The sequence below is a fragment of the Limulus polyphemus genome, unplaced genomic scaffold, assembly GCF_000517525.1.
Source record: "Limulus polyphemus unplaced genomic scaffold, Limulus_polyphemus-2.1.2 Scaffold1127, whole genome shotgun sequence".
Taxonomy (NCBI): Eukaryota; Metazoa; Arthropoda; class Merostomata; order Xiphosura; family Limulidae; genus Limulus; species Limulus polyphemus.
In genome coordinates, this window is record NW_013666737.1 from 22,010 (window position 1) to 34,679 (window position 12,670).

Consider the following 12,670-nt stretch of genomic DNA (forward strand, 5'->3'; position numbering starts at 1 on the left):
AAATAAGAAAATACCGTAAATCAAAAAAAGGTTTACTGTTATTTAGTTTGGTTCAAAACCTACAAAATCTTTATAGCGTTCACTGTAATTTATTTTTTTTATTATTTAGGGAGCATTATAAATAGTTATGTTTTTAAAAGAAAAAAACTACTATTGTTATAAACAACACATTCAATTGAACTAAACTATGCATGCCTATTTCAATATATTTACACATGGTTTGTGTATATCTTATATATATTATTCATACCTTCGGTGTATAGGACGCAAGCAGATTTTGACATCAAATTTTGGGGTAAAAAGGTGCGTCTTATACACCGAAAAATACGGTAACTTTTAAAAATTCTATTATCAGTAATTAATTCTGATTTATCTACTAACTAGCTATCTGAAATATTTCTAGCAGTAAATGATGAAACCGAAACTAACTCAACGGGTCGCTTTTTTCAAGGGCAGCTTCTGAGACCAGTCTGGTCAAACAAAGCCCGCGTGCACAACGGGGCAGCGACATACTGCTCAAGGCCACGAGCCATGGAGAAAGTGAATCACCTTGAAGCGGATGTCGTTTTTAGCTGGGCCTTGACCAAGAACGCCGTCTGGCAACCGAGAATTTTTATTTTTTAATGATGTGTAGATGTGTGTTACCATGATATTGAAACAGTGAGGTCGTGGCCGTCTTTGTTTCACAGGAGACCTAGATATCATCAGAAATGCCCGGAGCCGTTAGCAACACTGCCAGAGACGTCGTAGACTCAAGGTTAGAAAAAGTAGCACATTCCAAAACCCATGCGTGAAGGATCCCCTATAAGACTCGGTTCTGAGAACAAACTACGGACAGGCGCTGAATATATTTCTACTCCGCAAAGAAACCAACGGAAAGGAAAAAAAAATTGAAAAATGTTTTCTCCTTTTATAATTTCTTGTCAACAATTTTTAACATTTTAATACAGACATTAGGGAAACAATATCATTTTGTTTCGACATCATCTTTAAACTCGCTTAAGTAACGCTATTAAACAGTTCATTGAACAACTTATTTATTTACATAATTCTCGCAGATGGTTATCATGTATAAAGATTTCATTTTAAAACTGTGCTCAGTAGATCAGATTGTGAACATGTTTCCAATTGAACTATTTTAAAGACTTGAGTCCAATACAGTTTATTGGATCCCATCAATAACAAAGTGATAGGTTTTATTATCTAGACCCTGACTGGAATTTATTTGTTTAGGAATACAAAGCTTATTTCTTGACCAGTTGAGAACAGAAGCTTCGAGTGTAATCAGATTCACTAAATTTGATAATATCATCACTTAGGCGCGAAAAATAGCTTGATATATTTGGTTTTTATACACATGCACTATTCATTTTTTAAACCAAATTTGCTGTCCAGTTAGACCGATTCTACGGGTTGTTTTCCATTAGCTTCTTTTGTCTAACAAGTAAGTGATTTTATTACACACCATACTACTACATAAGTCATCACACTTCACAAGTTTAGCAGATTCTGTTTATGTTGAATCAGCTGATGACTACAGTTTCAAGCTATGTCTGCTCTTGTCAACCAAGTCGATGATTGAAAGGATTACACCGGCTAGTTTTATATTAATGTTAATTTTGTTTCCATCCACATTGAAAAGTAACTCGAACATCTAATTATTCAAATAGAAATTAGTGCTAAAGCATTATTTATTTATTTATGAAAAGGAACCCAAAACCTTGTATATATATATATATATATCGAGACGCGTTCATGCCTAAAGCTATACATACAAAGCTCACTGGTTGGCATACTTTTACATAGGCCTAGATGGGCTGATAACACTTGACACAGCTCAAAACTGTAATTCTCAGTAAGTCATGGCGTGGGTTTTGTTGTCTTATGTAGGGTAACATGTTTGCTCACTCTATATTATATTGTCCCCCGGTGGGAGAGCGGTAATTTGACGGACTTACAGCGCTAAAATCCGTGGCTCAGTTTCCTGCGGTGGACACAGCTGATAGCCCAATGTGGCTTTGCTCTAAAACAAACAGTCTATATTATATCATCGCAACCAAATAAATTCTGAAATCATGAACTGCCTAAGAAAGTTTTCTCAATGAAACAATATAAAGCTCTAACTTTATGCAGAAAATACGTTAAACGTTAAATTGTTCCTTTTTTCTTCTTCTTTTCACTGTATCTGAAAAATACAAAATGTTTCATAAATCAAATGTCTGTCAACCACTGATAAGACATAACAAAATAATCAACCAGATACATTTTCACACGGAAACACCTTCTTTATGACGCAAACTAAAGTGATTATTAAAAATAATGTCGTTTCATAACCCTCGCGTCAGTGGGATTCTTACTAAAAATACGGAGACTGTTAAAAAATTCCTAGCCCACACAACTAAGGAAGAGGTAGTAATATTGTTAATATTGCTTAAACTCCATATTAATTACTAACCTATCCAGCTAAGTGCAGAGCGCAAACTAAATTTTTTTGTCAAACGCCACAATTGACCGATTTTGATTTTGAGACGTGTTTTATACAGTAATACAATCCGTGCTGTGATTGGTTGGGAAAAACCTACGGAGCAGAGCTTTAATCGGAGGCTCCACCCACACTAAAGTTGTTACATCTCAGAAACTCCGTGAAAATGTTATGCTCCTTCAAGTTAACCAAAATTTGAACTTAGTTAATTTTTCATTAGGAAGAAAGAAAATACCAGTTTAAGTACGCATTACGTAATTTAGAACTACACATTAATATACGTCTTGGCCAAGGAACATTCCGTAAAGCTGTGAAAATTGTCAAAGTTCTACATCGTCTAACAATCTATGTGGCTAAGTGAACTAAAGCAAAACCCTTGTTTAAATTTTTCTCCACACATGTGAAAGATATAGTTGAGGTGTTAACCCCCATAAATTGTATTCATCAATAAGTGTTTCATTTCAAGTAAATAAAATTGGGTAAATAATACTCAGGAAAATAAACACATCTCTTAGAAAATAAGTCTTGGTAATGTTAATCGTCAGTCACACTGTGCCGCGTAAATACCATTTAGTTAGATAAAAAGAAGAAAAAAATATAGAAATGATTTCAGAAACTAATGGAATGTAATCAATATGGGTCATTACTGAATAATGGACTGTCTATTTGGTAGATAACCTCAAAATGTTAGCCTTTGTCGAAACTATAGGTTTAACTTCACTGCTGTTATCATCTTATTATAGTTAGTTACGTCTCAAACTTGAGGAATGAGGCTACACATAGCCCTCCAGGTATACGATATAGACCGTTCCAATAGCTTCGTTCGTTGGAACGCTCACTTTTAGGCGGGAAAGAGACAGTTGGGAACGAAATCCCGCCTAGTTAGCTCAAATACGCCAATCAGATATTAAATCTCTCACCACTACTACGTTTTAGGCCTTCAGCACTTACCGCGAGAGCAACGTCATGACGCCAGGAGGGGCAGCAACCGAGTGGAGAGAAATTTGAGAGTAGAACAACAGTGAATGCTGTGCTGAAAGCGGCACGGCTTCGTCGAGAAAGGAGCGATTCTAATTTTCAGAGACTTATTTTTTATATTTCACCATTGTGTAACACTCACAGTATCATCATCTGTGATGCCTGCTAGTCTATTTCCTGAAATGGAGCGCAATGGTGGTGGTCTTGAAGATCAAAGAGCACTGCAGTTAGCCTTAGAGTTGTCGATGCTTGGATTGAACAACGAAAATAATACGATTCATCCTAACGATTCTGATCATACCAGAAGCAAAAAAAGTCAAAATACTACAGAATGTGTTCCTGTTCCTAGTTCAGAACACGTAGCAGAAATTGTAGGTAGACAGGGTGAGTAAATTACTTCGCCAGAATTAACGCGTATTTGTTGTTTTCGTTAAATGGAACCAATAATGTTGTACACTGGGATTTGACGTTGAGGCCTTTGTTCACAGCTTCTACCAATATTGACTCGGAAGGCACTGCGCGAATCGCGCCATTTCTTTGTTTGCGGGAAATTTTGCTTTAATGTAACGCCACGTGCTTAGTGCATTTGTACCACACATTTTTACTAACTTTAAAGTTGTCCCGTTCTAACCGTACACGTTTAGTAATTTAATTCGCGATAAATATTATTGGTTTAACTTGTTTTTCTTTCAGCTAAAAGTTTGATTACACGTGCTATAATTTCATTTCTGTTATACCATCATTTGTAATCAACTTTGATGTATTTATTATTCCACACATTCAAAAAAAAATTAGATCTCTTGTGGATAGATACCTTGAAAACTGGCAGAAGCCGACTCATGGTTTCACATAATCACTAAACGCATCTGAAATTTCATTAAAATTTTTTGGATGTCAGAAACTTTAATATTTTGGAATAGTTTGGTCTTTACCGAATGCACAGCAAACATTCTTCAAATTTCAACTAAAGTGTTATCAAACATAGCAGCGGTTTTTTGTGTGACAACATCATAACTAAACACGTTCGTATCCAGTGACACGTCCGAGAAAATACTAGTTTACAAAGTCACAACACTGAATTAGAAGACGTAGTAGGGCAAATTGAAAAAGACAGTGTACAAAAAAAGGGAATAGGTTAGACACATAAATGTCATAAAAAACCTTAAGACTAGCTATATTTCAATTGATATTTTATTGCTGTTAGTGGTTATATGCAATCACATTTTAAGCAAATTACATGCAATAAACAGGAATATTAATTTAAGTCACATTAGTATAGATACCGTTGACTAAACAAAATAAGTACATAAACTAATATTGTATAAGTTTGTATTTTTTCTCTTGCCCCACAACTACCAGATATAAATGTAGTTGATACATAATAGGTCCCATTTCTCCAATGGATTTAAAATATATGAAGAGTTACATAGTTATATAAGAAGGGGACACTCAGAAATGTATAAGAAAAATACAAGTTGAAATTACTGGAATTTGAATGCTATACTACTGCTAAAAGTAACTGAAGCCATGTTTAAATCCCTTATGGTAAAGTTACCTTGCATTTTAATTTTGACAGTACTAGGAGTTTTCTTAAAGTGGGTGAAATAGTTTTTCAATTAGCAAGTATAATTATCTAAGAACTCACCTGTTGAAACAGTTTATTTAAAATACTAAAAATCTGTAGAGCATGAGAATTTGATAGTAGCAAATAAAAGGATAATTAAAGATGTGGTAGGTAATTTTGTGAAAGTTTTCAGTCTACAGAAAAATTTAAGTAACCTCCCTCCATATCTTGTATGCTTTTGATTTCTCCATTATTTTACTTTTGATATAAATGTTTTATAAACATCTGACTCTGTTTTTCTAACTTCGATGTATAATTTGTTAAAACTAGGATGCAAGATAAAGGCACTTCGGGCAAAGACTAATACATACATCAAAACTCCTGTTCGTGGCGAAGAACCAGTTTTTGTAGTGACAGGGAGGAAGGAAGATGTGTGTGCTGCAAAGAGAGAAATACTATCAGCAGCTGAGCATTTTAGTCAGATTCGAGCCCAACGAAAGAACAATCAGAATGGAGCATTGGCTCCGGGGCCAAACTCCAACATTCCGGGACAGACAACAATACAAGTTAGAGTGCCCTACAGAGTCGTTGGGTTAGTAGTTGGTCCTAAGGGTGCTACCATTAAACGCATACAACAGCAGACCAATACTTACATTGTAACTCCCAGTCGTGACAAGGAGCCTGTTTTTGAGGTCACTGGATTACCCGAAAATGTAGAAAGTGCTCAAAAAGAAATTGAAGCACACATAGCTGTGCGTACTGGTGGTATATTGGACTCCAATGATGACAATTACCTAGAATATAATGGAGTAGACCAGTCTTATACAGGTAACCTAACTAATGGTTTTGTTACATCTCTGTTTAAGTCAGATCTCAATGGGTTTGTTTCACATTCACGGGATGGCAAAACCTTGCTTTCACAGAATTCTCAGGAGAGTATTTTCTCCTTTTCTTCCAATGGATCAGCAAAGCTCACTGACTTTTGTCCTTTTACGGGCACTTTTCCCAATGGTTTTGGTTTATATGAGGCAGATGAGGGTATAGGAGATTCTCCAACATTTGATCCCATGATCATTTCGTCACCACCAACTTGGCCAGATTTAGGACTTTATCCAAGTTCTAGCTTGCCTCGCCAAAACGGAAGTCTTGGCAGTGCAGGTGCAGCTCTGACACAAGCTATTACAGACTCTCTCCTCATGGATCATTCTCCAGCTCAGAGGATTCAAAGTGACCCCCTCTCCTTGCCATCATTCTCAACACTGTCAAATGTCACAACCACAGCATCTATCAATGGACCATTTATCAACAGTAGTGGCAGTCTGGCAAGCAGCCCCACTGATTCTATAGGATCTGTTGGAAAAAGCTGTAGGAGAGAATGTATTGTCTGCTTTGAAAGTGATGTGGTGGCTGCTTTGGTTCCCTGTGGTCATAACTTGTTTTGTTTGGAATGTGCCAGTCGGATATGTGAGAAGACTGAGGCAGAGTGTCCAATATGTCACCAAAAAGTGTCTCAGGCAATACGTATTTACTCATAAAGTTTGAGATTTTTTCGTGTGAATATGGTCTTGAGTAAGCAAACTCCCTTGCTCAGGCCAAGTTTGTAATAGGTATCATAATTTCCTACATTAAAACATTTTGTAGTTTAATAACTTGAATTACCGCACATAACTTTTCTCCATTAACCCTTGAAAATACTAAAGTATAATGTACTCTAGACAGCAGTGTGAGAGAATCATTGCATGTTCTCATAATCTCATGAAAGTAAAAGTATTAAATATGTAACAAAGATTTTATTCTTGATGTAAGATTTTTATTTAAGAGGCTAAATACTTACTAGGTACTAATGCTCTGAAATAGTTAAGAATGTGTAGGTTTTAAATTGTAAAAAGTTTGGTTTTTCAATTAAATATATATCTTAAAGAAAAAAAAGGTGATTTATTTTATTCAAAATTTTATAATAGTTTGTTTAAATGTGTGATGTACTCAAAAAACATGTTACCGTCTGTGTGGTAGATGTGCTTTATATGTATTAGGCAAGACCGTTTATCTTGCACAAGTTTAGGGTAAGTTTCCTATTTTTTAAATTTTAGTATTTCTATTTTAATATATTTACTAAGTGACAGTTCTGTGTGCTAGCAGAGTAAGATATGAAATTGTGAAAACGCATAACTAAGCAAATATTTAACCCACAAACATTCTGTTTTATATTATTTAATACTAAAATATGCCTTATTTGTCTGATAAAAATGAAAAGTTGTGTTTTTAATGTAGTCTTCCATTTGTTTTTATGTGGCATCTAAAAGAGAACTAGGTAAACATTTTTTCTATCCTTTGTTATAACATTATAATTCAGTATTTTGTTAAAAGTTTATCACTTTAATTTTTGTTTTCTGTATTGTTGAGGCGCAATAACTTTTGTATAAGCCAAGAACTGGTCGGCAAGTTACTGGCTATTTCAATATGCAACGTGTTCAGACTATTTATTTAAAAGCATCTGGACATGATCGAGCAGCCAACAAGAGGGTAATATTTTGTAGAAATGGTGGTATTGTATAATAACATTTGAACATGTTGAAGTGTAAACTTCATGTTTGTTTTCAAGAACTGTAAATAATGCTTGTAGTTAGATTAGAATTAATTTTAAAAAATCGGATAATACAGTTTTTGAAGCACATATGATATTGTTTAATATGATGCTCACAGTAAATATATATATATATATATATAAGAAGATTGTATTTCTCCTGTGTTGGTACTGTACTGGATGAGGTTATTGTTGCCTGATCAGGGAGCACTTGGTTACACACATGTGTGTACTGGATGAGATTAGTGTTGCCTGATCAGGGAGCACTTGGTTACACCCACATGTGATTAATATATTAGTAATATTTTCCTCACCTTTGTATCCAAGTTTTAAGCTTTTGGTATTTTGGCTAATTCAGAAAAAGGTAGAGTAACGCACCAGCTGTCCTTGTTTTGTGACGAAGGTTGTGTTTTGTGGTTGTTTCAGTGTCTCACAATCGACTGCAAAGTTCCATGCTAAGATAATTATATTTTATTATTAAAGTTTTGAATGTACTGAAACAAAAAGTGTATTTTGAAGTTCAAATAAATACCTCTTGGTGTGTATTTGTGTAACCTGTATTTTTTATATGTAATATCTGAAACCATGAACAAATATATAAAAAAATAAAGTTTGGTAATATCTGCAGTATTTTGTGTACACTTCCATTATAATTTATAAAAAAGAACTTTGAGTTGCAAGTTTATTCATTTGATATTTTCATGGGTGGAAAATGGTGTTTTGGAATGTATGAGTTTCGTTGGCTCATTTTACTTTTTTTTTTTTCATGAGCTTAGTTTGGAAGTTTCTGGTATTTACTTCTATGTTGTTGCTTTTGTAAATAATTCTCAAAGGTGTGAGGCTTCCTAAATGCCCCCCAGTGGCACAGCGGTATGTCTGCGGACTTAAAACGCTAGAAACCGGGTTTCGATACTCGTGGTGGGCAGAGCACAGATAGCCCATTGTGTAGCTTTGTGCTTAACTTCAAGCAAGCTTCCTAAACGTTTGCTTTTGTAAGTCAAAATGGGATGATTTTCTTCTGAAATTTAGTAGATATACACAAGTTTTATAAACTATTCATTAAAGTTCAGGGATTAAATAATTATTTGCAGAACACAATAGTAAAACTTCTACTGATGTGTTAGTTGGTTTTGCATTTCACTTCTTTGATAATTTTTACAGGCTTAGTTTGAAGTTGTTCCTCGGGTCCGCTGTCAAGTTATCTGGCCGATGGAAACAAGTATGCTCGTTTAAGATAATTTTATTGTGCACTAGTTAGTTTATATATAAATAATAAAACCACTGAAATGTTAAAAAATGCAGACTGTAAACATATTAGGGCCAGTGTTGGAAATAAGATAGCGGGTGATTACTTATGAACGATTGCATAAACAATTTATAATAACCATTTTTCATTATAAAATCAAGATGACAAAAAAAAAAAGTATTGGATATAATGTGTAAAGTAGTCACTCAACCCAAAAAGAAAACTTGTAAATCAAATTTCTCTTCGTAAGAAGATTTGATCCATTTAAACCTGTCAGGTATTAGATTCAAATTGTGCTTTCCATGGTAACATCAACAGGTTTTCTCAGTTACGTTAGTAGGGCAGTAAGTGGGTGCTAGACTGAATGGGGGTGTCACCTTGAACGATACATTCCATGCAGTCTACCAGCTCTGCAGTTCAAGTGCAGTACGAGTCTGCGCTGCGTGACGAGTTTTTTTAGTGCAGTTAGTTACTAAACCTAGCCTTTCACTTACGAGGTGCGATGACATACGAAGAATCTCACTGAACAAGTTTAGTGGAAATAAAAAGAGAAATAAATTATCCTACATAACTATGGACAGTAATTATTGGTTGCGAAGAGTGTATTGACTTAGAGCAAAACCAGCGCGTAAATTACGTATTACTGAAAAAAAATGTTCGAATTTCTTTCAATTGGGTTTGATTTCTTTATCGAAAAGTTTTAACTAGTCGGCCAAATTAAATTCGCTTGTAATTCTCTAATCACAGTCAAATTTAAAAACTGAATTTTGGTTATTTTAAGATGATAGATATCATACGATGAATTTATCTGTTAGCTTTATTCCATGTATGATAGGAACTTTTAAAACTAGTTATAACAACACAAATACGCCGTAAAAATAAGTTAAATTACGCAAAATATTCACATATTTCATTTTTTAACACTTGCCATGCGAGCCAGCCTAGCATGTTTTAGTATTTAGAACAACAACAACCTGTACTGCCCCATCCTCCCTGTAGATAGTTGCTACAACACTGGCACAATGAATTTTAAAAAAGAAGCAAATATTGAGGTGTTTTAGTGATTGTATTAACAGTTTTTGTTTCGTTCTTGACCTTAAAGTTAGTTAAGTTATGAAAGCAGCGGTTTATTACATAAGAGTTTTAAGCGCATTATTACTTCTTGCGATGGTTTTACTATTCGACGTTTTATAAGTTATCGTTAGTTAAATATAAAAGAAACGAAACAGAAACTTATATAAATAACACCACGTAAAAATATGAAGGCTAAAGTTGTCATGTAAAGAACATTGTTAAAGATGAGATAGTCATGACGTTGCATAAAACAATTAACCATGGAGGAGTGCAGAGTTATACCAGACGTTTCAATAAGACCCCGTTTTGAATACCTACTCCACATAGTCCTTTTTCCTGCTCCCTTTAGACGGAAGACAATTAGAAACTGAAACGTAAAATATAAACTAATAATAGTAACTATGAGCCATTAGACTTAGGTGATCGTGTAGCCTACAAACAATGGTGGCTTTGCCAGAAACGTTTTAGAATATGTTTGTTAATTCACCTGAACGACACTTTATGTACACAATGAGCTAAACCAGAAAACTTTGTGGTTCAAAAACAGTTGTCCCTAATTTTAAAGTGCGGACCAGTATGAAGACTACTGTTAAATGTGAAGGTTATTTTATTTGTTACCACGATCTCTAGTCGGACACGTTACTCATTTGGCCACGCTTGGACCCAACATTTTTATTTGCAGTCATTCAAAAGTAGATATACAATCCACGGCTATGAAGTGTTTTTAAAAGTAAAAACTTGTTTTAAGAATCAAAGACAAGGCTATTAATATAATACAACATCTACCCTTTAATAGAAAAACGTGTGTTTTAATTTTTAGAGGTAACTAAGAATAAAAAACAAAAAATCGTTCCAATGGTGATAAACCAATCTTAAAACGTTTGACAAACATATCCCGAACAGAAAGCACATTCCGTCCATAACCTTGAAAATGTCAGTCGTCTTTAAGGTTGTAGACGAGGTATATTTAGGTTACCTTTTTAGGGTCTCGTATATTATTGCTGTTCATTAAAGATATGTTTGTGACGGTTAGTCCATTCCCTTGGGCAAAGTTAATAGGTCACTCACCCACTGTAGATATGCGTATAATGATTGGCTCCCGTCTTTTGTTTTTGAAACATTTATAGCACGGGCCTAAAATTGAAAATTTTAAACAATAAAATAAACAGAAAGAAGAACGTAGTTACTGTATGTTTGTCCTCCCGTGAAAACATAATAATCGTCTAAATTGTTTCTTCTTCCACTCTAGTTAGTGATCGCACTGAATGGATTTACCTGTTCATCAATTGTAAATATCTTTTGTTGGTAAACTTCAAGCATTTGGTTGTAGGTGTGGTATTATCAGATTTACCAATTTCTATTTGATTAATCGAGTAAGAGGCTCCCCAGAAAAGGGCTCTCGACTCGCAATTTGAGGGTGGCGGGTTCGAATTCCCGTCACACCAAACATGCTCGCCCTTTCAGCCGTGAGGGCGTTATAATGTGACGGTAAATCCCACTATTCATTGGTAAAAGAATAGCCCAAGAGTTGGCGGTGGGTGGTGATGACTAGCTGCCTTCCCTCTAGTCTTAAACTGCTAAATTAGGAACGACTTGCGCAGATAGCCCTCGTGTAGATTTGCGCGAAATTCAAACCAAACCCCAGAAAAGGTTTTACGGAGCATAACCTAAATTATCTTGACCCCGACTAAGTTTGAAACAATGAAAGAGACTGGACAAAAGTTAAGCACATTGAATCACTCTTTATTCGTTAACATACATAATCAAAGCATGAAGGCAAGTGTATTTTGTGGCACCACTAGTAGAGAGATAGAGGCAAGTCAAGGATGTTTAAAATGTTCCCGATTAAAAAATATGACACTATATACTAAAAACAACAAAACATTCGTCTCAGGATGCTGGCGCTACCATGTCTCTGATGGTCACTCTCACTACAAAACAAATGTTGTATTTTTGGGGCATCACCTCACTTACCAGTGGAAAAGAATAGGTTCGCATGACCCGATTTCGTAAGTAACTAGGACGAGAGGAACTTAATGGCTCCCTTGACCGACATTCTATATTAAGAATACTTGCTCAATAGCGGGTAGGAAACACCTGGTGTCCTGTATACAACATTTGCTATGTCTCTTTTGTTTGTAATAAAGTGGACTAGATGGAGTTTCGAAATCACGTGATGAGAAAGTAGCTCAAGTAATGGAATATTCTTGACAGTTTAGGAAACAATATAAAAGGCATGTTAAGCGAGATTAGAAGAGATTGTTGATTGATTAATAAGTATTTTACAATAGATGGTTAATTAGTGAGCTGGCGAGTTTGTTAGTCAATTTATCTGTTACTTCAACACAGTGAATATTGAGTTTCAACAAAGAGATATAGACACACGAAAAGTACCGTACTTACGATGAAATTAGCAAGTAAGTGACTTTTTAACTTTATTGGTGGAGTTATTTCACGAAATTCTGTAACTGTAGAATCTATAGTCAAAGAATAAAATGATTTCATTATATAACTAGACTGTATCGTTTTTTACTGAATAATTCCACCGAACAATAGAAACTGTTACAACAGCGTTGTCATAAGTGTGGTTATTTTGATAATTTAATGGAAATTATGAAATAGTGGAAACAAGAAGAAAGTGACAGAAAATTAAAAGACCAAAAAGAAAGAAACACTAAGTTAAGGGAAGAATTACAAGAATAAGAAATTACACTCTAGAACCCAAATCAGTTTGACAGAAGA

The 12,670-nt window shown here is 34.8% G+C and overlaps 1 protein-coding gene across 1 annotated transcript; it reads left to right on the forward strand.

Moving 5' to 3' along the window:
- Positions 1 to 3,190: 3,190 nt before the first annotated feature.
- Positions 3,191 to 8,153, forward strand: LOC106462251 (RNA-binding protein MEX3B-like). Its single transcript, XM_013922151.2, has 2 exons — positions 3,191 to 3,844; positions 5,355 to 8,153. The coding sequence occupies exons 1-2, from the start codon at positions 3,619 to 3,621 to the stop codon at positions 6,557 to 6,559; spliced, it is 1,431 nt and encodes a 476-aa protein (XP_013777605.1). The 5' UTR covers positions 3,191 to 3,618; the 3' UTR covers positions 6,560 to 8,153.
- The last annotated feature ends 4,517 nt before the right edge of the window (positions 8,154 to 12,670 follow it).